Source organism: Marmota flaviventris, chromosome 18, assembly GCF_047511675.1.
Source record: "Marmota flaviventris isolate mMarFla1 chromosome 18, mMarFla1.hap1, whole genome shotgun sequence".
Classification (NCBI taxonomy): domain Eukaryota; kingdom Metazoa; phylum Chordata; class Mammalia; order Rodentia; family Sciuridae; genus Marmota; species Marmota flaviventris.
Genome location: NC_092515.1, coordinates 62,857,768 through 62,883,030, shown reverse-complemented (window position 1 = coordinate 62,883,030; position 25,263 = coordinate 62,857,768). Strand labels below are relative to the sequence as shown.

General features: G+C 57.2%; 3 protein-coding genes across 7 annotated transcripts in view; 2 read left to right on the top strand and 1 right to left on the bottom strand.

Moving 5' to 3' along the window:
- Positions 1 to 206, top strand: part of Fanca (FA complementation group A) — a 38,421-nt gene extending 38,215 nt beyond the window's left edge. The window contains exon 43 of the mRNA XM_027932972.2: positions 14 to 206. Coding sequence (XP_027788773.2) covers positions 14 to 121 — 108 coding nt within the window. The 3' untranslated portion in view covers positions 122 to 206. The remainder of the gene's footprint in view (positions 1 to 13) is intronic.
- Positions 151 to 13,669, bottom strand: Znf276 (zinc finger protein 276). Of its 3 annotated transcripts, none has more exons than XM_027932975.2 (11): positions 12,737 to 13,669; positions 11,517 to 11,820; positions 10,825 to 10,871; positions 10,290 to 10,736; positions 9,104 to 9,182; positions 7,961 to 8,044; positions 2,550 to 2,660; positions 2,407 to 2,482; positions 1,948 to 2,065; positions 883 to 982; positions 151 to 813 (listed from the first exon to the last, which is right to left on the bottom strand). In XM_027932975.2, the coding sequence occupies exons 1-11, from the start codon at positions 12,948 to 12,950 to the stop codon at positions 543 to 545; spliced, it is 1,851 nt and encodes a 616-aa protein (XP_027788776.2). In that variant the 5' UTR covers positions 12,951 to 13,669; the 3' UTR covers positions 151 to 542. The 3 variants fall into 3 exon arrangements, with proteins under 3 accessions (XP_027788776.2, XP_027788777.2, XP_027788778.2); XM_027932976.2 differs by having other exon boundaries at positions 13,205 to 13,667; XM_027932977.2 differs by lacking the exon at positions 12,737 to 13,669 and adding an exon at positions 12,263 to 12,709.
- Positions 13,670 to 13,767: 98 nt separating this feature from the next.
- Vps9d1 (VPS9 domain containing 1) lies at positions 13,768 to 24,910 on the top strand. 3 transcript variants are annotated; one of them, XM_027932973.2, is made up of 15 exons: positions 13,768 to 13,926; positions 15,066 to 15,141; positions 16,511 to 16,603; positions 16,704 to 16,866; positions 18,459 to 18,672; positions 18,760 to 18,822; positions 19,234 to 19,286; positions 19,362 to 19,449; positions 19,621 to 19,706; positions 20,224 to 20,720; positions 21,588 to 21,717; positions 21,910 to 22,118; positions 22,388 to 22,484; positions 23,603 to 23,707; positions 24,170 to 24,910. In XM_027932973.2, the coding sequence occupies exons 1-15, from the start codon at positions 13,828 to 13,830 to the stop codon at positions 24,261 to 24,263; spliced, it is 2,067 nt and encodes a 688-aa protein (XP_027788774.1). In that variant the 5' UTR covers positions 13,768 to 13,827; the 3' UTR covers positions 24,264 to 24,910. The 3 variants fall into 3 exon arrangements, with proteins under 3 accessions (XP_027788774.1, XP_027788775.1, XP_071461202.1); XM_027932974.2 differs by having other exon boundaries at positions 13,769 to 13,926; positions 18,561 to 18,672; XM_071605101.1 differs by lacking the exons at positions 13,768 to 13,926; positions 15,066 to 15,141; positions 16,511 to 16,603 and having other exon boundaries at positions 16,792 to 16,866; positions 16,984 to 18,672.
- Positions 24,911 to 25,263: the final 353 nt, after the last annotated feature.

Sequence of the window (25,263 nt, the reverse complement as noted above, 5' to 3'; positions counted from 1 at the left end):
TCCTTTCTCACAGCTGCTGGCTGGTCGGGAAGACTGGGACCCTGAGGTGAGCAGCGCCCTTCTGAGCAGGCAGCGGGCGGTGCCTGACACTGACCTCTACCAGGAGCCCCGTCTCTTCTGACTGGACTCTGCTCAGTGCACCAGCCTGGCTCCTTTGTAAATAATTTATTGCAAGCATAACATGAAGCTCTTGTTGCACTAGAAAATGGGTTACAAATCTCCTTGGCTGCAGAAGTTAGGAAAAGGAATCAGTTACTCATAATCTGTCTGGCCTCAAGTAGCTCAGTACTTGGAAAATAAGCTGCTGGTCCCAGAGTGACAGAAAGGCTACACGATACTCAAGCTCCCTTGACCAGCCAAGGGAGAGAGGCGCCCTCCAGCCTGCCTGACACATGATGATGTACGTGGGGCAGGGATGCAGCATGGACTCCCAGAAGCACGCAAAGCTGTGCCCCAGTTAGAGAACGTGGACACGTCTTAGACCCCACATCACACCGGCAGAGTTCCAGCTGCTCTAAGTGCCACTGTCCCACCTGCCAACCTCAGGTAGGCTCTGGCTTCACAGCCTGGCCTTCCATGGCCCCAGAGGGGCTCGGGGACCCAGGTGGTGGCTCCGCCTCCAGGGGTAGGGCTTTGTCCTGGGTCTGTGTCAGAGGGTGCACCATAGACATATGCACATTGAGGTTGTGGGCCTTCTCAAACCGCCGGCCGCACTGGTCACAGGCAAAGTCCAGCTCTGTCTCCGCCTTGTGTTTGGTCATGTGGTACTTGAGGGATGCCCGCTGCCTGCACTGGAACCCACAGACTTCACACCTGGGGACAGAGGCAGGTGAGGGAGGCTGCACACCAGTCCCAGCCTCCAAGCACCCAGCCCACACTTACTGCAAAGGCTTGGCTCCTGAATGGCGCATCTGGTGGACAAGAAGGTGCTTCCTCTGCTTGAAGGTCTGTCCGCATTCATCACAGATGTAGTTGCGTACCTCTGGAGATCAGAAAGGGAGTGAGCATGGGTCCCCAAGACACATCAGCCCCGTGGTGTGTAACCTGGCGCAAACACTGTGTGCCTACGCCAGGGCCTTGTTCACAGATGGGTATGTTCCTGATACAAACAAGTTTCTGAATGGCACAGATATACCATCTGGCTGACTGCTGGGCAGGCATGGTGGTGCAGTCTACAATTCCAGCCACTCTAGAGGCTGGGGCAGGAGGATCCCAGAATCCCAAGTTTGAGGCCAGCCTGGGCAACTTAGCAAGACCCTGTCTCAAAATGAATTAAAAGGGCTGGGGATATAGCTTATGATAGAGCACCCCTGGGTTCAGTCCATAGAGCATGTGTGCACACACACAAACACACAGATTGTGTAGGGCAGGAAAAAACCTGGAAGTAATGTCCAGTGAAAGAAATGGCACATGAATGGGTTTCATGGTGAGTGAGCTGGCAGTCACATCACTGTGTACAGAATTCTAGCATGGAGCTCCCAGTTGTTGGGGACAACTCCTATAGCACCTCTGTTGGGAGGGATCCACAGGCTCAGGCCAGGAGAATATGGGACAGTGAAATCCTGAGGGAACCTAGTGGGCCCTCTGCAGGAGGAGGCTGAGGGTGGGGGTGGGGGGTTCAATGTCTTTCCTGTACCTGATTTTCACATTTCTACAAGGTACACAGAATGGTAGAACGTTCTATAACAATGAACCCATGGGGGCAGGGTGCCAGATTCCTATGCTGTCAGTCTAGCAACTGCTTGGGTCCTGAAGGAGAAGGGCAGGGGCACTCACTCCTGTGTGCAGATTCACCTTGACCTCTCAAGTAGCCTTTGAGCACCCAAGGCCATCTAGTATCAAGACACAGTCTTGGTCCTCCTAAAAGGGTGCCCAGCCATGGTCATGGTCACCACCCAAACTTGGACCACACCCCTGGGGGTCTGGCCTGTGAGGGTAGGTGCGTACCTGTGTGAATGAGCTTCACGTGGCGCTGCAGATAGCGGTCAATCATGAACACCTTGTTGCAGCCGGGGTGGGGGCAGGGCCTCTCTCGGACCTCCTCGTGATGCTCCTTGATGTGCTTCTGCGGGAAGGTGCAGGCAAAGGATTCTGGCTGTTTGGTCTGTTCAAAGTCCCAACCCACGTCGCAGCACATCCCACTTCCTCAGCAGACAAGGCCCGGCCCTCCTGGAAGCAGGGCAAATCCAACTACTCCATGTATCCCCTCCTTCATGCGGTGCTGGAGATGGAACCAGGCCTTTTGCAGTGTCTGCCACTGAGCTACACCCAGCCCCAGCTGCAGCTTCACTCCTCTCCAGCCCACAGGCAGCGTCTCTGAGCACAGGGTTGGCTCTACACAGGTCTCCGGGACTGGGCTCACACTAACCCCTGCCACACCTCAGTCACCCCTCAGCTGTTCCTCACCTTCATCCCGTCAGCCCCACGATACACGGCTGTGCAGCCCTGGTAAGGACACTTGTAGATGGTGGGCAGCTCCTCCCTGCAAGGCACAGCATTTGTGGAGGCGCTGCCCCGAGGAACAGGGCACCCGCACCACAGCCCCTCACCTCTCGCAGCGGAGCTGCTGCTTCCACCCAGGCTTGGGTCCCGGCTTCTTTCGAGGTTTTGGTTCTTCAGCCTTCTTGGCCTCTTTGCTTTCACTCTTCCTACCAGAGACCCTGAGAAAAAAGACACCCCAAGATTCAGTCCGGCCTCCACTCTGACAGTCCTCGGTGTTCTGTGCTTCTCTTCAGACCCCAGGTCCTCCTCCCGCTCCCATGACCACGCTGCTTCTGGGCCAACTGGCTGCCCTGGAGCCCATCTTAGTAGCCACCAAAGCTGGCACCACTCTGGAGATGGTGCAGGCGCAGAAAGCAGGTGTCTCCCCACCAATTGGTGCATCTTCAGAGCCAAAGCCTGTCTGCAGATGTGGATAACAAAGCTAAGAAAATGGAGGGTTGGTCCCTTTACCACAACCTCACACCAGAAAAAAGCTCAACATCACCTCTGGACACTCCAGAGCCTAACAGGCAGGCCCAGAAAGCAAGGGCAGAGTCTAGAGGGGGCTGTATGTTCAACCTGTGGCTGGGGCCAGAACAGGAGTGGGACTGCATCCAGAAACATGGGATGGTGTTTTCAGGTTGCAGCAGGTGTCCCAGGGGCATCAGGAGAAGGTGCAGGACACTTGTTTCCTTTTGGGCCCAGATAAGGAAACCCACAGCAGGCACCATGCTCAGCAGTAAAGGGCTAAAATTCTACCATCAGGAAAAAGGCAAGATGCCCATGTTATCACTGTTTTTGAACACACTATAGAGGTCCTATGCAGAGAGACTCAGCAAGAAGGAAAAAACGGAAAGGAAGATAAACTATTCACAGGTGACACGGCTACATATGTGGAGTACCCTTCACAAAAATTACCAACAAAGGAGCTGAAGGTGCAGCTCAGGGGTCGAGCACCAGCATGCACACGGACCTGCAGGGTACAGAACCAAGTACAAGCCCACTCCTCTTTCTATGAAGGAAAGCCTAACCCTGGTTGATGGCTGACGGGGACCAGTTTGGAGAAGGTCAAGGACCTGAGGGCATGGCCAGGATGCCCTTTAACAGCATCTATCCTGACTCCAAGAGCATATTTGTGTTTTCTGGCTCAGCCATCTGCTCCCTTGTAGAAAGCTGCAGGAGCACAGATGGTTTTTTTGGTTGTTTGCTGGTCGTATTTTTATTGTTTTGTCTTTGTTTTGACTTTAAGTGGGTTGGCCAGGCCCCCTTGCTGGTGTTGGAAGCTTTAAAGCTGTATTTTGGGGGTGTATGGAGAGGTTGGTTATCAAAAGCTGTTTTCAGCCCTTCCTGGGGGAAAGAGGAGTATTATAGCATGGCCATCTGTACCAGTTTCTTTCGGTATGGAACCATCTTTAGAAACTGAACCTAAAGCAACTGAGGTGCAGAGTGTGGAAAGGGATGGGAGGAAGATCTGACCCTTTTGCTGGAGGCCCCCACAGCCTTTTTCAGCCTGGCTGGCTGTTGGACTCCCTGTTTTCTGCTGAGCCTCCTCTCAGAGTCATCTTCAATAAGGGTCAGCAAGGTAGCTAGGAAGGTGGGAGACTGAATTTTTTTTAAATATTTATTTTTTAGATGTAATTGGACACAATGCCTTTATTTTATTTATTTACTTGTATATGATACTGAGGATCAAACCCAGGGCCTCCACATTCTAGGCAAGTGCTCTACTGCTGAGCTACAACCCCAGCCCTAAATTTGCCCTGTGAAATAAGGAAGTTGAAAACCAAAGAAATAAAATGATGTGATACCAAAAACAAAAAAACTCAAACACGCCTGTGATCCTATGATTCCCAGCAACTCAGGAGGCTGAGGCAAGAGGGTACAAGTTCAAGACCAGCCACTACAACTTAGTGAGGCCCTGTCTCAAAATAAAAATTTAAAAAGGCTAGAGGTTTAGCAGAGCATCCCTGGGTTCAACCCCAGAATCTGAAAGAAAAGTAAATAAAATAACTAGGAACTAAATTAACCAAAGGCAAAATACTTGCATATTAAAAATCCACCAGAGCTGCTATAGCCAGAGACCACACACGTGGAAAGAGCCAATCATCTCCCCCCAGCACAGAGCTCCACTGCTGGGGTATAGCTCATGGTAGAGAGCTTTGCCAAGCATGGGTGAACCCCAGGTCTAATCCCAAGTTCTGCAAAATAAAAATGAAAAAAAGAGATTTTTTTTTTTTTTTTGAGAAGTGGAGAAACCCATCTAAAATTTAACATGGAACTTTAAGGAATACTAAATAGGCAAGATTGATTCAAAAACAAGTTGGCAGGGACTGGAGATGTGGCTCAAGCGGTAGCGTGCTCGCCTGGCATGCGTGCGGCCTGGGTTCGATCCTCAGCACCACATACAAACAAAGATGTTGTGTCCGCCGAAAACTAAAAAATAAATATTAAAATTCTCTCTCTCTCTTTAAAAAAAAAAAAAAAAGAAATTACATTTGATGCATGACTGTGATCCCAGCTATTTGGAAGGCTGAGGCAGGATGCAGGAGGATCACAAGTTCAAGGCCAGCCTCAGCAACTAAGCATGGCACTAACAACTTAGCTAGACTCTGTCTCAAAATGAAAAATAAGATTAAAAGGCTGGGGGATGTGGCTCAGTGATTAAGCACACCTGGGTTCAATCCCCAGTACCAAACAAAATAAACAAACAAAAAGCTTCCACAGATAGGCAGTAAACAAGTTGGCAGACAAAACTGTTACTGAATACAGTTACATACATGCCAATCAAATGGTCTGGAACAGGGAACCTCACACAGGACCTCCTGATTTTTCAACAAGGTGCCAGCACCGTTCAGTGAGCAGAGAATACCTCTGCAACACATGGTGTCATACACTAAGATCAACTCAAGTGGATCAGGACCTAATCTAAGAGTAAAACAGCATCAGTAAATCATAAAAAATTTCATTTGGCAGTAGCTCCCTAAATATGACACCAAAAACAGAGACAACCAAACCGCCAAATTAGACTTTGTCAAGTTTTAAATGTTGAATATTGATAGGTACTACCAAGATAAAAGAGAAGACAGGAGAAAGTGTTTGCAGACCACCCATCTGGTAAGGATTTGATATCCAAAATACATGAAGAACTAAACAGCAAACATAGTTTAAAAATGGGCAAAATCTGCCTGTTATCCCAGAGGCTTGGGCAGTTAAGGGAAGAGGATCACAGGTTCAAGGCCAGCCTCAGCAACTTGGTGGGACTCTGTCTCAAAATAAAAAAGGGCTGGGAATATGATGACTCGGTGGTTAAGTGCCCCTGGGTTCAATCCTCAGTAAGAGCCCCCAAAAGATTTCTCCAAAGACAACTTGCAAATGGCAACAATCCTGGAGTCATACCAGGCAACTGCCTCCACCAGGAAGAGAAGCCATTTCACACCATCTGCACAATGAACAAACCCAGGAAAGCGCAGGGTGGCAAGGATGACTGCCATACAGACTGAAGGGGTGCATCCCCCATAGAAAACAAGGGCGACTCCTCAGAGTTACACATGAAGCACCAAACAAGGCCCAATTCCACTGTTAAGTATACACCCCAAAGGGCCAAAGGCAGGAACTCGATGAGTGTTACAACGTCCTTGACAACAGCTGAAAGGTCAGCACAACCCCACACAGAACCCACCAGCCAGTGTGTCCCTGTGGTGAGTGCGGCTCAGCCACACAGCATTGGGGGCAAGAAGGGGTGGGGCTCCCGGCAGGGAGCGGCAAAGGCAGTGCTCAGCAGGTAGTTTCTAGTCATGATCATCATGAGCCACTCGCTGTGCCTGCACCTGGTACTGCTGGACTGTACACGTAAAAGAGGTTTAAATAAGTGTACTAAGGGAGCCTTTTTGCTGATGTGCAGGCTGCTCCATCTCCCTGATAACTGTCCAGTGTCCCCTCCTGGCCAGCCCCATTGCTGGGCAGGGTGACCCCCTCCTGTCAGTGACAGGCCATCTCCTCCCACACCAGACCACTCACTTCTGAAGCTCACTGATAAATGAACATCCCACCTCCCCTTTCTCAGCTGTTCCATCCCCTCAGGCCAGGTCCTGGCTTTGACCTCTGGGTAGGACCTTTGTGCTCTGACCCATCTCCAGGCTGAGGACCCCGATGGCCAGGACTGTCTGGAGTCCAAGTGGAGGTGACCGAAGAGGAACACTTGTGAAGAAGGCACAGGGCCTGGGCCAAGGCGGGCTCAAGGCCTGATCTTTGCAGGTTCTCAGCTGGAGCTCACATGCTACCACCTGAGGAGTCACGTGGCCTCCAGGTCCTGCACATACATCATGGTTAGCAGAGGACCAGGTCCATGTCCTGTTCTCATCTCCTACAGTGGTTTCCACCTAAATAGCCCGTATTATTAGAGGCCTTAGGATATTATCACGTCCCAATCCAAAGTGTGTGTCTGTGTACCTGGGAGTCAGCAGCAAGGGCCCCAGCAGAGCACTTCCCCTCCCAGACCTGTCTGGAAAGGAGACCCACCTGTCCCTCTTGGCCCACGGCCCTGCCACACCAGTGCCCAGCAAACTCCAGGTGTGTGCCAAGACTCAGCCTATCGAGGCCACCATACAGGAAGCAGGGCCTCCTCATGGCAGCTCTAGGCTGCACCCCAGCCATGCTTCCTGGCCCCAGTCAGCTGTGCCTGCTCTAGCCTAGCCAAGCACTTCAGGTTGGTCAAGTGCTGATTCTGACTGTCCTCCTACTTTCCTCTCTTTCTCCTTCCATGAATGTCAGAACTTTCTTGAGAAAAAGGAAGCCAAGTTTATGTCTCTTATAGGATTTTTCCTGGCTGACTGTGTGGCATTCAGAGCTGCTTGCTCTCTGGGCAATGACTGGGTCAGGCATCAGCTGGCTGCTAAGTGCTGTGGGATGCCTAGCTACAAAACAGTACCAGGGCCTGGCACAGGGTGCATGTCCATAATCCCAGTGACTCAGGAAGCTGAGGCAGGAGGATCACAGTAGAAGGCCAGCCTTAGCAAGGCCCTAAGCAACTTAGAACTTATCTCAAAATAAAAAAATAGAAGAGGTGTGATTCAGTGGTTGACCCCCGGATTCCATCCCCAGTAAAAAACAAAAAAACACTACACCTCAGTGCCAGAGTCAAAGTTGGGAGTGGTCACCAAGCTGGGTCCCTGGGCCTCAGAAGTAGGACCCAGGGAGCAGGAAGCATTGAGATGGGTATCCTGGTGGCATGCACTTAAGGAACAGTGCTGGGTTTTATCGTAGCCCCAACCAGCAGCCACAGGGACCCTCCTTCCACAGATTCATCTGCCTGTCTGGCTCTTCAAACCAGCCTACTGGTCACTCGGAAACCACATCTGCTGGGCTAGAGAGATGGGGCCAGGGGAGCAACAGAAGCCTGGCTCTCTCACGTGCAGACTTGGGCTCACCCACCACTCACCACCCACCAGCCCCCATGCCGGCAGCGGGGCTGCACCCTTACTTCTTCTCTGGGTAAGGCTCAAAGGACTCGTCGGAGGACTGTGTACTCTGCTGCTTGTCATTTTCATCCTCACTCAGGAAGTCTCTAGGAGAGAGGATACAGCCTTCAGCAAAGTCCCCTATGGGCCAGCCACAGACCCCAGGCCTATCTCCAGACACCCAGAGACCCCATGGCCCACTTCAGTTCTCCTGAAAATGTCTAAAAATCTACAGCCGTCTCCAACACCGTTTCCTACAGGAAGGGCAAGCCAGGGTCACTGAGCTCGGGCAGCAGTCCCCACGAGTCATATTCTCCAGTGCCAGAACCCCAGACTGAAGAAGGGTTCTTTACTGGCCCTTGAGGGGTAGACTCAGAAGGTGGGCTTGCATGGTGGGTGGCTTCACCACTGTACCTATGTAGCTGACAGATTTGCTCTCAGCCATTCCCAAGTTCAGAGGTTAGATCTGTGACCTTCACCTTAAAACACAAATCACTGTTTGGTCTGTTGGTCAGCAAATAGCCAGGCTAAAAAGCCCATCATGTTCCCCCAGGCTGCCACCCGCATATATGGAAGAAGGCCTGTGGCCATCCAGCAGCTGAGCCTGAGCCACATCCAGTCTCCTCACTGGAGGAGAACCAAAAACTGGCCGTCCTTCCCCATATGGACTACATGCATCTGGGCCCCCACCAAGGCCATGGGGCAGGAGGGTAGGGGGTGAGCTTCAGCCCAGAGCTGAGAGACCCTGACAGCACTCCTTCCAAGGGAGGCCCACAAGCCCAACCTGAGCAAGGCCTTCTCAAGCCTCAACCCCGTCACAGAGGGCAGTGCGTGGCACCTGCTGTTCTAGTGGCACCTGGGTTAGCAGAAAGCTAAAGCTTTTAAGAAGAAAACAGCCAGGTGGCAGTTTAACCAAGGACACTCCCCACTGCCCTGGGCTAGGAACTGCCCTAGCTCCTGGGAAGCTGTGCTGGGTTCAGGGGCCTCTGGAACCCAGGAGGTCCCCAGTCAGAATCAAGACACCTTGGAAGCTGCCCTGGCCTCGCCTCTCCTCCCAACCCTGGAGGCAGGGAGTGCCCACCAGGCATGGGCAACAGCCCCTCAGGTGGCTGAGTCTGGTTTTCGAAGGAGAAATGTTAGGCTATTTAAACCCACTCTTCTCTCACCCCTCAGAAAGGTCACTGAACTCGTCTTTTACCCGATCATCCGAGGCTGAAGACGGAACCTGCTTCTCACCCAATTGCCCTGGGAAGTGAAGAACAGGCTCCTGTTACCAACGCAGCAGAGGCTCCCACGCGGAGGCAGTGTGCTGCAGCTGCCTCCGCAGAGCCTGGGGTCCTCGGGCCTCAGCCCCCTTCTAGCCTAGCCCAACCCCATGTCCAGAGATGTAGGAACCTCCCAGATGGTTGTCAGTAAGCCTGACTCCTCCTCCCAGGCTCAGGCCCTTAATCCAGGTGGCTGCCCCACAGGTGGAATTTTGGGGACATTTCTAAGAATATTGGTTTTCAGGTTTTGCTTTGATGGGTCTTGCTGTGCTGCCCAGGTAGGTCTCAAACTCCCAAGCTCAGACGATTCTCCCATCTCGGCCTTCTGAGTAGCTGGGACTACAGATGCCACTACACCTGTGCACAGTTCACAAAATCAAGCACTCTGAAATGCCTGTGACACTCAGCTCTGCCCTCACAGCCCTTCCAGGGAGCTGTGCTGTCCCATCCACGTGTCTCTAGCTGAACCACCTGGGTGGTCGTGTCTCTTTAGAGGCCCACGGAGGACCTGCACATAGGAGCCAGCTGAGTGCCCACAGGCGAGAGGTGTACAGGTACCCACAGAAAACCAGAGGCAGACAGGAAGCTGACACTGGCCCTCCCAACACCATGTGTAGGGGCAGCTGCACCACACACAAGTGGGGTCTGGGCCCCACAGAAGGACTGCTCCCCTCAGCCAGTCAGCAGCAGAGGCTGCCACACACCAGGGAGTCACAGGCAGCTGGCCCAAAGCAGAGGCTTCTCTTCCCCGACATCCCATACACAAGGGCCCCATTATCCTCCTTTCCCTTGGTGCCCTCTGCCCTGAGCACTGACTTGGAGAAAGACTGGACAACAGAGGAGAAACTTCACGATAACTGCTAGAGCAAAGCCTACTTGGGAAGGGACGGAAAGCCCAAACAGGTGGGTGCCCACCTGCTCCCAGGAAGGAGCATGGAGGCTGGCTCCACATCTTTTCCTGTCACCTCCATTTCCCCGCACCACGACCAACACCCAGGATGGTGGAGAAGTTTGCTCTCAGCTGAAGACCCTGCCTCACTAGGGAATACAAAATCCTAGCCTAGCACAGGCTACAGGTGCCTCCTACCTGGGGCCTCGCAGGGGGGAAAGCTGGGCTGTGGTGGGGGGCCTGGCCCAGGCCCCACAGGGCTGCCATCTGAGGGAGGTGAGGATGTATCCATGCTGGGTGGCATCTTGGTCTCAGACCCAACTGTGGTCCCTCTGCCCTGGGAGAGCTGAAGGGCAACCCCAGGGGGGCTGGATGCCTGGTTCTGGGTGAGCCGTGGGGCCGTCTCCTGGTCCCAGGCCCACTTGACTGCCAGTGCACTGTCCAGCAAGAGGGTTCTGCAGCGGGAGTCGGTGTCCATGGTGTAGTCGTGGCCCTGATCGCAGCACCACACAGCCTGGATGATGCCGCAGTACTCGGAGGACAGTGTCCTCTGAAGGCTGGGCAGGGCCCTGCAGCTGGCCGCATGTCCGTGCACCCACCCCACCAAGCCGTGCAGGCACCGGGGGCTCGAGGTGATCAGATCCACTGAGGAGAGTCAATAGAGATGTCAGCCCCATACAGGCCAACTCCCAGCCCAAATGAAAGCCCACCCTGATACCAGGGGCAGACTTACCCAGACGAGCTCCTTCCTCTGCCACTGTGGGGGGCTGAGCACCAACCCTGCAGAGATCAGTGTGGCCATAAGCAGATGCTCCCTCTGTAGGAGCCTCAGATCTCTCAAACCTTTCCAGCTGCCTCCCGCTGAAAACCCTCTGCTGGGAAACCTGTTCCTTCCCAGGGCTGCCCCTTGCCCTTAGAACCTGGGAAAGCTGAAGTCTGGGCAGAGCTCTGCAGCTTTTCTGTGGGTCCCAAGGGTGCCCGAAGTACCAGGGCCTGCTTACACTGGCTTCTGCAGAGCCAGGCACTGCCTACCCACCCCACTGCAAAGGTTCCCACCTCGGTACTCCCTGACCCTAAACACCACCCAGCACCCCGGGCACTTCCTGTGACATGCTGTATCCCTGAACATCCCCTAAATGACTAAACAAAAGCCTACTATGAGGGCTGGAGTTGTGGCTCAGCAGTAGACCACTCGCCTGGCATGTGCGAGCCCCTGGGTTCCATCCTCAGCACCACATTAAAAATAAATAAAATAAAGGTATTGGGTCCAACTACAACTAAAAAAATTAATATTAAAAAAAAAAAAAAAAAAGCCTACTATGAGGCAACTGAGCCTGGTTGTAGCTCAGTGGTAGAGCACCTGCCTAGCATGTGGATGAAACCCTAGATTGATGCCCACTACTGAAAAAGGGCAGGGGAGCCTACTTTGCACAAGGTTTCCGATGACCTGTCGGGGTGGCGTTGACTCTCTGCAGAAAGGACCTGAGGAGGCTGTGGCACTGGTAGAACTGGGTGTGGCAGTTCTTGCAGATAAACTGAGACAAGGCTGGGTCCTGGTGCACAGCCACACCCAGCAGACGCTGGAAGTCCCTGATGAAGACACGCTCCCCTGGGGACGGTCTCTCAGAGCTCTCCCCAGGTGCCCTGTCAGAGATGCTTCGGAGACTCCGTGAGGAGAACTTCCCGTGGCAGAGGCGACAATGCCCCATGGCAAGAGCCCGGCCTGTTCCTGGACAAAGCAATGTCAACAGTCAGCAGGAAGCCTGGCAGCTGTGCGCGGACACAGGAGAAGCTCTGAGGAATCTGAGCCTGGGGGGAAGTGCCCTCTGGGGCCTTGAGAGGCAGGCCTCAGGCTGGATGTGTGAGGCCCTCAGGCACCGGGCTCAGCGGGACATCCAGCCTTTTGGAAGATCACTGGTTCAACAATTCCAAATGCCTCCACAAGGGTGGAACTTCATTCCTGCTCTAGAAATGAAGGAGCTGTGCCCACACCATCCATCCCTGTGTCTCCTGCCTGCCAAACGAGGGTGTCACCTCATTTCCTGCCCCCAGTGATTAAACAAGGGGGCACAGAAAGGCCTTCTCAGAAGGGCAAAGTTATTACACAGGCCAAGTACACTGCTGCAGCCAGGGGGGGTCAAGGAGTTCACAATGAAGTGCTTCTACCACACCTTCTGGATGAGCTTTCACAACAGGAACCTGAGGCTCAGGGTGGTTAAGGTATCTAAAAGGTGCACAGAACAAAGGGTCAGCAGGTCCTGGAGCAGTGGTGCACACCTGTCATCCCAGTGGCTCGGAGGCTGAGGCAGGCGGATCCCAAGTTCAAGGGCAGCCTCAAAAACTTAGCAAGACCCCCGTCTCAAAAAGCAAAAGGAACTGGGGATGTGGCTCAGTGGTACAGCGCCCCCGGGTTCAATCCCAGCACCATGAACGAGCAGGAATGAAGGCCGGAGCTGTCGGACGTCAAGACCTGAGCGCTGAACGCCTAGCAGCCTAGACGGCGGCCGGCCTGCCGAAAACCACCGCCACGCGAGCCCACAGACGGCCGGGCGCGTCCCGCGGGCCCTCTGCGCTTCACATCACCGCGCCAAGGGGCGGGAGTGGCCCGCTACCCCGGCCCGCTTCGCCCACGCGGCCCGACCCACCTGCCTCGTCCGCTCCGTCTTCGCCCGCGTCCGCGCAGGCCCGAGCCGGGGCCCAGCTGAGACGCGCCGCAGCCAAGGCCGCCGCCCTGTCCACGCCTGGTGCGCTGCTGCGCGAGGGTCGGCCCCGGGTTCGGCCGCCAAGGCCGCCGCCCGAGGCCCCGCGCGGCCGCGCCGCCCCCGGCGACAGGAAGCGGCCGAGCCGGTCCCGCTTCATGGCGGCGGCCGCCAGTACAGCCGGGCCGAGGTATTCGGGGCGCCTCGGGCGGACTCGGCTCAGCTCGACTGTGCTCGCTCGGCTCCGCTCGACCCCTCTCGGGCCTGCTCGGCTCCGCTCGGGCCCTCTCGCTCGACAGACGGCCCGCTCGGCCCCGCTCGCTCGACCCCCTCGTTCTGCGCGGCTCCGCTCGGCTCGGCGGGGTTCGACCTCACTCTGCTTGCAAAGTTCCGCTCGGCCCCGCTAGAACTTACGCGCTCGGTTCCGCTCGGTTCCGCGCGATTCCGCTCCGCCCCACTTGTCTGCGTGCAGAATTCGGCTCGACCCAGCCGTTGGGCGTCACCGGACCCGACACCGGCGAGGCAGGGAACGCGTCCTATCAGGCCGAGGGCCACACTGCCCGCCGCGGCCGCCCGCGGGTCTGGCCTCAGGGACGAAAGTCGCCTAGAACTCGTGACAAGTCCGCGACGGGGAGGCGCGCTGGTCCTCCCGCCCTCACCTCGGGCGGCCGAGGGGCCGATCGGCCGCAGACGTGGAGGCGCGGAGGCGCGGGTTGTAGCTCTTAAGGGCTCTCGGCAACCCCGCGAGGAGGCTGCCTCCACCAATCTCCTGGTGCAGACGGGGAGAGGGCCCGCCCCAGACCACTGACAGGACCCGCCCCCCGGCGCCGGGCGCCCGGCTCCCTCCACCGGCGGGGCGAAGGCTTACTGAGCGGGGCGGGAGGGGGGCAGCCGGAAGTACGCCGCGCCCCTTCCGTTGGTCCGCTACTCGGGTGGCTCCCGCGCCCGCGCGTATTGCGTTCCGGCCGGCGGCCGCCCGTCCGGCCCCTCGGCCGCCGCCGCCGCCGCTGTCGCTGCCGCCTTCCCCGCCCGGCGTCATGGCCGCTGCGGCCGGGGACGGTGCGGCGAGGCCTCTACAAAACGCCATGAAACTGGCCAACGGGGCCATCGAGCTGGACGCCGGCAACCGGCCCCGGGTGAGACTGAACGGGGCGCCGCGGCGGCCGGTGGGCGAGGGTGGGCGGCGGCCGGGCGCGCTGCGGCTGGCGGCTGGCGGCCGGCTGTGGGCGCGCGGTGGACTCGGGCAGCGCGGCGCGCGCCGGGCAGAGCTCCGGCTGGCCAGCGAGTCAGAACCCGAGCCCCGGTGGGTGCGAAGCCGCCGAGCTTACGGGACTGACAGATGCGTGTGTGGCTCCGGGGCCAGCGGACCCAGCCCGGGACGGAGCCCGAGGGCCTCCCCGGCTCTGGGGATGCGGAGGTGCAGTAGCCTTCAGAGGCCGCGGGAAGGAAATGCGGGGCGCGGGGTGACTTGCCCCTGACGATGGTTGCCACCTCGTGGGCGGCGACCAGGCAGACCAGCCTGTGGAGCCAGACTGGCTGCCCAGGGAGGGCATCCTGGTTCCCCAAGTTGGTTTTCTGGGGCAAGAGTCAGAAATCTGCTGGAATCCATTTTGTCCTTGTCTCTGTAGTGCAGACTGAATCTAGGGTGGATGATTTGACAAGTGGTTTAGAAGAAAACAAGCACTCTGTGCTGTGGTTCCCCGCTCCGGGGCTGTCAGAGCCGTGGTCAGAGCAGTCGCACCCTAAAAACGCCGCATTCACCCTTCCAGCTCCTGGGCGGGGATTTATTCTGTGGTTCTGGGAAAAAGGGTTTTCCTGAACCTAAGCCATAAAGTGAGTCTGGGATTTGCAGCCTCATCCCCTCCTTAACCTCTGAGGACGCATTTTCCTTAAAGGACAGAATGAATGGTTGTGTTGCACAGGAAGGAAACTTGTTGCACAGAGTGAAAAACAGCATCAGCTGCTGAAGCTGCTTCCCCAGGCCACTGAAGTAATCGCTGCTTTTCTGTGCCTGAGAGGACAGTGAGAGGCAGCTTGATGCCCAGGTGGTCCCTGCTGTCACTGCCCAGTGCAGATGTTGTAGGAATAAGCCTCTGGCATCCGTCTCAGGCATCTTTTCCCTCCTGTCTGGACAGTGGGGATGCTGTCTGCCCCAGTGAATCACCACAGGCTGGGGGTCTCTCTCAGGGATAGCAGGTACTGCTGCTTCTGTTCCCTGAGGCTGTCACCCCCTCTAGTGGCCTGACCCCTGCCATTTCTCCCCTCGGGAACGCAGGAGGCATACACGGAATACCTGAGGAGCATCCACTACATCTCCCAGGTGCTACTGGAGGATGCTGGAGCTCATCCAGGTACAGCTCAGCCTTGCGTCTTTCATAAAGGCACGCTGTGAGACCTTAGCTCTTGATGCTTTCCAGGCCTGAGGTCTCTGTGTCCTTCTAGCCTGATCATTAGCAGAGAGTGGGTCAAGAACTTGAACTGTAAAAGTGTGGCATGGTGGCATCCAGGGGCAGTGCTATGGGCAAAGGGATGGATTCTCAGGAGGACAAGGCACTGACCAAGGCAGAGAGGAGAAGGCAGCACATAGGTGGGGGTGTTCTTAAGATAAGGACATGCAAAGTCCCTGAGAAGGGAATGGATGTGGGCAGGGCTCTGTGTGCCTGTGTGAGCTGTGAAAGAGCTCACAGAGGCTTTGAGCTTTGTGAGAGAGGCCTGCACAGGCACAAAGACTGGAGGCAGTTCTGCAGAGCAGACAGCAGGAGCTGGACTACTGGAGGCAGGAGCAGTGAAGGGTTGGCATGTACCTTGCAGTGGGATTGACCAGACTTGTTATGGGAAGGTGGTGCCAAGGGCAGGAGGAGCTCAGGTGGATGGCAGGGCAAGGAAGATCTGTGAGGGAGAAAGAGAGAATTCCACCATGAACACATGAAGTCTGAAAGCAAGCAGCCCAGTGGATATAGGGCTCAGTCAGGGAAAATCAGTGGTCACCCCAGTTCCCCAGAGAGGGAAGGAGCTCAGCTGAGTGCCAGAGGGCACTCCAGGATTGAGGCATTGGGAAGAGATATCATCAAGGGAGGGTAACATCCAAGAAGCAGAGAAACCTGAGCAGCCTGCCGTCTTTGGCAAGTTGGGCATGGGTAAGGACAGTTTCAGCAGAGCTGGGAATGAGAAGAAAATAGAGTCTTACAGGTTCTGTTCTAAGGGGAGCACAGCAGTAGGTCCAGGAGCCAGGGCTGATGGGGTCCAGGGCAGAGGGGGTGTCTGCTTAGGAAGGCTTCTGTAGAAGGAAGCTCTGGGTAGGGGACGGGGTGCGAGGTGGTGCTTGGGGCCAACCCGCAGGAAGGCAATTCTGGGAGCATGTGCAGCAGGTGGGAGATGCCCAAGGAGTCCCTCTGCACATCCTGTCTCTGTGCAGTAGCCACAGAGGCTGCATGGCCCTCACCCCAGATGTGCCATAGTTGTGGATGAGGCCTCCCAGTGAGGAGTGAAAGTCCAGCAGGGCTCTGACATTCAGAGTCTGGTGAGAGGCCAAGGGTTAGTCTGATGCTGGACTGGCCAGCCACAGGAGTAGGCATGGCCATGAGCCAAGTAGACCAGCCGGTGGAGCCACACTGGCTGCCAGAGGTGGGGGTCAGAGGTGAGGATGGGCTTGCCTGTTCTTAGCAAGCTTCTGATTCTGACTACTAGAGCTGAGTACAGCCAGCCTCTGTGCCTCCCCAGATGCTGATGAGACTGTGCCCCCCGACACCTCAAAGATGCTGAAGCTAGCTGGGCAGTGTCTGGAGCGGGCCCAGTCAACAGCTGCCAAGCTTGGTGGGTACCCAAAGAAGGAAGTTCTCCTGAAGTATCCTCAGTCTGCATCTGTTTTGTGCAGTGGGCCCCCACTGCTGATCCTGGCTTTGTATGTTTGCAGGAAAAGTGCGCCTGAAGCCAGCCATGCCTGCGGCTGCTTCAGTCCCCTCACCTGCCAGTCGACACCGCCGGGTGTGTTCCGATGAAGGAGGGAAGCTTTCTCCTTTTCTGCCACCTGAGATCTTCCAGAAGCTCCAGGTGGTAGAATCACAAAGCTCTAAGAAGTAAGATGGAGGGAGGTGCACTGAGGTTGAGGACTGGGTTTGGAGGCCAAGCACAGCGAGCCCACCATGGGGAATTAGTTGAAATGGGTCTAGAGTAGAAACATTTTTGCATGCTAGGAGCAGATGCAAGTCCTTTTAGGAAGAAACGACCTTCATCTTTCATGAGTTCTATGGCCCACAGCCAGAGATAGCCAAGCACAGAAGGAAACAAGAAACAGCAAGAGCAGACCTGAAGAGTGTCCTCAGGTAGGGCTCTCAGGCCCCTGCATCTGAAAACGCTGCCAGGAACAAGAACTGTACAGGCAGGCCAAGCCCAGGAAGAACCAAGTAGAAAGGAAACCGGACACACGATCCCGAAGTCACTTTAAAAACCAGCTGTGGCCCAGTGTGAGGCCCTGGGGGGTCCATCCTCAGCACCAAGTGAAATAAATAAAATAAGGGTTCATCAACAACTAAAAATTAAACTAGTTGGGAACAAGAATAAATTATATTCTCTGGTGGGAATCCACACAAAATCAATTGAATGAGTCTTCAGTGGTGCAGACAGCTGGAGAGAAGCCTGGGATACAATCAAGAAGGTGTCACAGACTCAAGAGAAATGGAAGGCCAAACATGTGTTTTGGAGTTCTAGAAAGGAAAGGAAGGGGGCCATTATTTGAAGATATAACAGCCCAGTGTGGTGGTGCACACCTGTAATTCCAACAGCTCAGGAGCTGAGGTAGGAAGATTGCAGGTTCAAGGCCAGCCTCAGCAACTGAGTGAGACCCTGTCTCAACAAACAAACATGAGCTGGGTTGTAGCTCAGTGGTGGAGCGCTTACCTAGCACACATGAGCACTGGGTTAGATCCTCAGCACCACACAAAAATAAATAAAATAAAGGTATCATGCTTATCTACGACTAAAAGATATATTTAAAAAATGGCTGGGGATATAGTTCAGTTGTAAAATGCCCCTGGATTCAATCTCCAGTACAAAAAAAAAAAAAAAAGTAGATACAAATGACAGAGAACTTTATAGAACTAATGGAAGATACCAAGATACAGATACAGGAAGCCCGGTGAACCCTCTCCTCCTGCCCACTGCTCCTGGCTCCCTCATGTCTGCACATACATCTCCGGGGCAGAAGAATGCAGGGGCAGGGAGGTTCCAGTGGTGTCTTAGACTTAACTCACAAGGGCACTTCTAGAACTGACTCCACCACAACACCAGAGTCACGTCCTTGTAGGGTCCTGTTAGGACTTCCCGGTGGACTCTCCCTCCTTGGTCTTGCCCCTCCACGTGCTACCCTCCACCACCAAGAGGAGGGAGGTGGGGGAGGGCTGCGGTCAGTTGTTACAGGCACCTTGACTCTGCTGCCCCATCCCAGAGTAGACATGGTTCTCCTTTTTTGCAGACTGCAAACAAATCTGTTTGGCATGTACATTGTGCTTTTCAAGAGTTCCAAGTTGTTTCCATAGAAACATAACTAGTTTTCATTCAAGTTCAAATGTCCAGCCAAAATTCCTGGCAATATGAAGTCTTGTGTTTCGGTGGCAGATTAGGAGGGAAGGCATGTCTAGTTTACCCAGAACACCCCTTGCATCTCCTTCAGCCCTTGCCACCATGACTTGGTCTCAGGAGGGATGTCAGGGAGGTGCTTGAGTCACCAGGTACTCAGTCCTGGGGTCTGGACAGCAGCGTGCACCATTTCCAGGGAGCTGACGCCCCTGGAGGAAGCTTCCCTGCAGAACCAGAAGCTGAAGGCCACTTACGAGGCCAGGATGGCCCGCCTGGACCCCAGCCAGGCCATGCAGAAGACATCACTGGTGAGTGGGTCAGGGAGGGCCTAGGGTTGGTTGCAAGAGTCCAAGGGGTGGGTGAGGAGTGGGCCTGAATCCTCCTTCCCCTCCTAGACTCTGTCTCTGCAACGGCACATGATGGAGAATCTGGTGATCGCCAAAGCCCGGGAGGAGACAGCATCCCATCTGCCCACCCTGGTTGTCCCCAAGGAGAGATTCAGAGTGTGCTCTCAGAGTTTAGGGATTCTGCAATGGGGCAGAGTGGGCCTAGGGAGAGCCTGGGAGTTCTGGAGCTGTGGAGGAGCCTGTCCTCCATGGCCGACCTGCCGCTCTGCCTCGTACCTCCTGGCTGCTGCATGAGCTGTCCATCCCCTCCAGCACCAAGTAGCTCTGTCCATAAGCTGTGACTGCCTCAGGTGTCTTCCCTGGGAACAGCCTGTCCAGGTCAGTGCCTGTCCTGGCCTTGCCTGCCTGCGGGGCCCCAGGACATCTCAGGTGCTGGGGGCATGCAGGATCCGTGAGGGATAGGGAAGGGGCAGAGGTCCTCTCAGGTCAGATGTTACCGGCACCTTGACTCTGCTGCCCCAGCTCCAGCGGAAGATGGAGGAGCGCCGGTTGCGACTTCAGGAGGCTGCCAACAGGTGTGTCTCCTAACGTCTCTTAGCTAGCGGGGTCCCCTGTGCCAGCCTGGGGCCCAGCTCACCCTTCCTCCCCAGGAGGTTCTGCAGTCAGGTTGCCTTGACCCCAGAGGAGCGGGAACAGCGGGCTCTCTACGCGGCCATCCTTGAGTACGAGCAAGACCACGTGAGTCCTGCTGGCGGAGCAGGTGGGCGGCGGAGCTAGGGTCACATAGCCCACTGGTACTGGGTCTTCCCCACACCCTGGGAGGGCTCCGGCACACTCTTGGTTGGCGACAAGGGGCATCCCATCCCAGGGGACCCAATGTGCTTTCCTTCAAGGCCCCCTGTCCTACAGGACTGGCCACAGCACTGGAGGAGCAAGCTCAAGAGGAACCCAGGGGACCTGTCACTGGTGACCAACCTTGTCTCCCACCTGCTCAGGTACTCTGGGCCAAACAGATCCCACCCACCGGTTCTCCAGGGGCTTCTCCTGTCAATAGCTGGATAACATGGAAGAGGCTGAGGAAAAAAGCTGAGTTGTGATGGCTGGGGAGGCAGCTGGTGGGGTAGCAGGCCATGGGGCTAGGGCTCTGGCCGAGGCACTGGTGCTGCTGACGCCCTCTCCCGCCATGGCCCCTCTGCCATGGCCCTGTGGAGGCCTGGGCTCCCTCTGCCTCGGCCCCTCTGCACTAATGGCTTCAGTCGGCTTCCTCCAGCCTCCCCACATGGGGCAGGTCACGCTCCAGAAACCATACAGGAATCGCTTCTCTTAGGTCTCTTGTGGCATGGCACCTTTGTGGACGGGTGGACACCACAGAGGGTGACAGGCTGGGGTCGGGTTTCTTACCCCCCATGGAGGCCTCTGGCTTGCACTCTGCTGAGGAGCAAGGATGGGGCAGGCAGCGGTGCGTGCCCTCCTGTGCGGCCCCTGCCCGTCAACCTGCTACTCTCCTTGCAGCCTCCCCGACCACCCAATCTCGCAGCTCCTCAAGAAGCTCCAGTGTGCGGTGTACAGCGCCCTCTACCCCGCTGTGAGCCGGGGCGCCCTCAGCACCGCGTCTGCCCCAGGTGCTGATGCACTGCTGGCCCCCGGGGGCCGGCGGCTTCGGTCCTCCCAGAGCCTGTACTGCATGCTCTCCCCCCCAGAGTCCAGCGTGGCTCCAAGGCCCCAGGATGGACTCCCTGCCACGCCCACCATGCCCCCACTCAACCCTGGGCCCCTGGACAGAGGGGCAGACAGCAGCCCAGCTGGGCTTCCCTCACCCCTGACGGATGCCTCAGCCTGCCTGCCAGACAAGGACAGCTCCTTTGAGGATCTGGAGCAGTTCCTGGCTATGTCTGAGAGGTGGAGCCAGGGTCCTGGGGGGCAGCCTGAGCCACAGACCCCGGGAACAAAGAGGGAGCCCTTGCTGGAGTGCCTGAAGAGTACAGTGAAGGACATACACGATGCCATCGGTGAGCAGCAGACCCATGTGGCAGCCCTCTAGCCAAAGCCCCTTCTTGGACAAGAGAGCCTCTGTCCATCCTCCATGTGGCTCAGTGGACCCTGACCCACCCAGGGTCTCCCTCTGTTCTGGGTTGTGTCCTCCCTGGGCTACATAGGGAGGTGGGGAGAAATGACCTGTCCATCCCTCCTTGTTGCCCTGGTCCCTGTAACTCTCCTGTCACAGGAGACCTGTCAGAACTGTGGGCAGCAATTAATACTGGCTGTGCCCTGGGCCAACGAGGTGCGCGTTTCCCCAGCCCAGGACTGCTGGTCCAGCATGGGCACCAGCTGGAGTCTGCAGCTCACCCCCAGCCCTTCCACTGGGAAATGGCATGAGGACCCTGGGGCTCAGGTGGCAGGGGTCTTGTGAGCCCCTTCTAGGGATGAAGGCTTCCATGATTTTAAGAACCAGTGCTGCCCACGTCCTGAAGGCTCTGGTCGTGCCCCTTCTGCACAGACTCCAAAGCCCTGTGTTTCCTACAGATGTGAGGCAGGTCCTTTAGAAAGGGGCCATCCTTCCCTCTCTGCAGACCCCTGGCTACAGCAGCCCCAGGGAGGAGGTGCAGCAGGCCTCTGGCCTCAGACCCCCTGCCCTGCCCCGGGCCATACCCACCCAGCATGGCAGGGGTGGGCGTGGAGAGATTGAAGGCAAGTAGAAGGACCAAATGGAGCCCTCCCCACACCGAGCCTGGACCTTCCTGTGGCTCAGCCACACAGGCTGGCTCGGGGGGGGGGGGGGAGGAGGACACCACTGCTCTGGGCCTAGAGCCTGCAGAGGTAATGGCAGTCGGCGGGGCGGGGGGCTGCCTGGACATCCCCAACTCTGTTCCTGGCAGACAGGCTGCTCTCGCTGACCCTTCTGGCCTTTGAGAACCTGAACACAGCCACCTGCAAGGACCGCTGCCTGGCGTGCATCGAGGAGCCCTTCTTCTCCCCACTGTGGCCCCTGCTGCTGGCCCTCTACAGGTATGTCCCCTGCCTGCCAGCCACCCCAGACAAGCCTGCTCTTCAGGTGACTCGGGTCCCAAGGCAGGCTTGGGAACTGTTGGACTGTTTGCTTGGGCTCACTGCCAGCCAAGTCTCCCCAGGACAGAGTTCGAGGGCCCCCAGCCACAGCTCGGCCCTGCCCTGGCCTGAGCTGGCCTCTCTCTGCCCTAGGAGTGTGCACTGCACCCAGGAGGCTGCCCTGAGTAGGAGCATGGAGCTCTACAGGAACGTGCCACCCACAGCCCTTGGCATCCCCACCCGGCTCCTCCCCCCGCACTCTGAGACTCGGGGGGCCACCACCTACCCCTACTGTGCCGCAGTCCAGGAGCTGGGGCTGCTGGTCCTAGAGAGCTGCCCTCAGAAGAAGCTGGAGCACATTGGTACGGGGGGCTTTGAGAGGTGGGAGTCACGAGGCAGATTCCCGCCTCACGGTGGTCTGGCCCTGTGCTGGCGCCTCTGGGCTACCGACATTCTCTGGCCAAATGTGAGGGCAGCACCCCTGGAGGCATGGCACCAGCTCTTCTCAGCCCTGTACCTCAGGAGAGGGTGGGCAGCAGCAGGACGCCCACATGGGGACCCTTGGTCCTCCTGTTCCTGCTGGGTCCTTCTGTTGTACCCCCACCCCTGAAGCCAGGCTTCTGTGCCACAGTGCGGACCCTGCGGGCCATCTGTGTCTGTGCCGAAGAGTACTGCCGCGCCCAGGAAGCCACGCACCAGGCCAGCGCCCATCCCCCGGCAGCTGCCATGTGAGTTCTAGGAGGGGCCAGGGCACCCCGAGAAGGACACCCAGGTAGGAGGAGCTGCCCTGCCCTCCGAGACTGGGCAGGAGGGAACTCTCCCACCTGCCCTGCAGCTGTCTGAGGAGGACCCGGCAGCCCTGCCTCTCCAAGCATCCAGGGCCGTTCACTTTAGCACAGTCCACAGAGGACCTGGGGCCTGCCCCTTCCTCACATTCCAGCCATCTGGACAAGGCTGCTGGCATTGCATCAGGCTGGGAAAGGCTTCTCAGGGATGGGTCCTTGGCTGATCTGGTGAAGCTGAAGACTACTTTCCCTAGCAGCATGTGCTGGTAGCCCCCGTCACACACCTAGCACAAACAAGGGAGCTGCCACTCTGAAGTCCCCGGGCCCTGCACAGATCGCCCAGCCAGGGACATTGCTGGCATGTCCCGAGGCGAGCTGGTTTCTCCCCACCTCAGTAGCCCAGGGGGTTTGTGGTGCCCAATCCTACTGTGACTCCCTGGACTTAGCACCCTTCTGACCTGGAGGCTGTGTCCCCCTCAGCCCTGCATAAGCTCTGCCTCCTGTTGCCCTGCACCTGGGACCTACAGCTTCAGGTCAGCAGTGCAGGGCAGAGCTCCACCGGAGGGAAGGAAGCAGAATCCTCCTGGCCACTTCAGGCTCTGATAGGGAGAAGCTGACAAAAGTGGCCTGGCTCCCAATGGCCTCTTCACCCATTTCATGAGTTCCAGGGATAAAAGGGCTTGAGTCCCAGCCTCTACCCCCACCAGCCCATCTGTGGAGCCAGTGCAGGGCCACCATGTTCCTGCAGGGAAGGGGCTCAACCAACTCCAGCCCCAGCTCAGATTCCGGCCACCTCCCTGGCTCCTTGCCTCTACTCTTCCCAAAGCTGCTGGCCCTGAGCAACACGCCCAGAGCATCATGTCTGCCTGGAGCCGAGTGGCCACAACACTGTCGGGGTGGTAGGCCGCCAGGAGGGGGACCATCCATCCATACTCAGGAGGTCTGTTCTGCTGATAGGCAGGAGAACAGGCAGGCCAAGACCACTCCAGGGCCACCAGGCTAGGGGAGTGAAAGGCCCTCTGGCCCTGGAGCCCACCAGCTGCTGTGCTCTTGCCCAACAGTGGTGCTGATGACCTGCTGCCCATCCTGTCCTTCGTGGTGCTGAGGAGTGGGCTTCCCCAGCTGGTGTCAGAGTGTGCTGCCCTGGAGGAATTCACCCATGAGGGGTAGGAATACCCGGGCCAGTGCGGGGGCAGGGCCAGGCATGCACCCCCAGCTAGGTGTCTCCTTGGGAAGGACTAGAGACAGGGCAGCCATGTCCACCAGGGGATTTCACCCCGTTCCTAGACTGGTGCTAGGCAGTGACAGGCTGTGGGCAGACAGGAAGGCAGGCTGGAGGCCCCAGCAGCACCTCTGGGCCATGTTGTAGGTGCACCTGTGCCTAGAGCCCTTTGTGTCCCACAGTCCCTTGCTCAGCAGGCCCTGACAACACCTGCTCATGGAAGGGTGGTTCTGCCACCCACGGACAAATAGGTAGTAGGGAAAGGCCCTCCCAAGCCTGGCCTCCCTGACAGCCCAGGTCTGGTCACCTCTGGCCCAGGTCCTGCCCTGTGAGAGCAGACGTCACTTTCCAGAGTCCTGGGTGTCATGCCCCTCAAGGTGACACGTGCCTTTGCCCCTCCTTGCAGCTACCTGATTGGAGAGGAGGGCTACTGCCTGACGTCACTACAGAGCGCCTTGAGCTATGTGCAGCTCCTGCCCCGAGGGGTCCAGGGCCACTGAGGTCAGCCCATGGCCTCCATGCTGACCTGCACACCTGGCCCTGGGGTGGGGAGCCAGCCAGGCCTGCAGGGGTCTCCTGCTCTTGCCCCTTCGTCACCCACATCTGCCCCTCTCCCAGCAGGGCCGAGGCAGCCCCCGAGCCCGCCCCTGCTCTGTTCTCTGCTAGCCTCTGAGACCTGGTAAAGGGAAAGCTGGGAACTGTACACCACTGGCAGGCCTCTAGCATTGCACACCTGCAGGCACAACCCAGCCTGCCAGCACTAGAGTGGCCCTCGCAGGGCAGCAGCTCAGAGCAGCAGTCTCCCTTCCCCCAGAACAGTCAAAGCCTTCTGAGCCAGTTTCCTGCCACAGCCTGCCAGCCCCGTCCCAGGAACTTGGGCACGGCAGTGTGGGACTGTGGTTGACTGATTGGACAGCAGCTGCCCTGCTCGCTTGTGTTGGCCCAGGTGTTCCTGCCCTGAGTTTGGAACTCTGACACTCCCTGCCCTGGCTCACTCTGGTGGTGAGTGATGAATATTCCAGAACCGCTGTCCAGCTCCCACTTCTGTATAGCCTCTCCCAGGCCAGCCTGAGCCCGAGGCCACCTGCCTGCCACACACCTGTATGGCCACCCACCTGGCCTAAAATAAAGAGTCGCTGCTGTCTGACTCTGTGTGGCTGCTCAGTCTCCACCCCACTGGCCAGAGGGAGGCCTGGCTACTGGTGTCAGGGCTCAGCATGGCCATCCTCTTCTGGTCACCGCAGAGACCACTAAGCCCAGGCACCCACCCCAAACCTGTGTTCAGAGCGACCGTCTGCTCCAGTGCAGGGTCCTCTGGGCTGTTCTTGGCCAGGCAGGTGTAGGGTTCCCTCCAGGAAGCACAGCTCCCAGGGACTTGGTGGGAAGCCGGGAAAGAGCTCCTCACCGGGACACAGGTGCCCTGCGGTGGCAGGGTGGCAGCCCGCCTACAGGTGCCCCACAGCAGCCACGTGTGAAGTCTGGCTGCCACGTGGGGATGCA

What these genes read in the sequence shown, in the direction of transcription:
- Znf276 (XM_027932975.2), bottom strand. Translation starts at nt 12,950, where the DNA reads ATGAAGCGGGACCGGCTCGGCCGCTTCCTGTCGCCGGGGGCGGCGCGG. An exon ending in GAGCCTTACCCAGAGAAGAA is followed by an intron (nt 2,661 to 7,960) that starts GTAAGGGTGCAG and finishes CTTTTTTCTCAG; the next exon opens with GGTCTCTGGTAGGAAGAGTG. An exon ending in CGTGAAGCTCATTCACACAG is followed by an intron (nt 983 to 1,947) that starts GTACGCACCTAC and finishes TCTGATCTCCAG; the next exon opens with AGGTACGCAACTACATCTGT.
- Vps9d1 (XM_027932973.2), top strand. Translation starts at nt 13,828, where the DNA reads ATGGCCGCTGCGGCCGGGGACGGTGCGGCGAGGCCTCTACAAAACGCC. An exon ending in GGACATACACGATGCCATCG is followed by an intron (nt 20,721 to 21,587) that starts GTGAGCAGCAGA and finishes TGTTCCTGGCAG; the next exon opens with ACAGGCTGCTCTCGCTGACC. An exon ending in GAAGAAGCTGGAGCACATTG is followed by an intron (nt 22,119 to 22,387) that starts GTACGGGGGGCT and finishes TCTGTGCCACAG; the next exon opens with TGCGGACCCTGCGGGCCATC.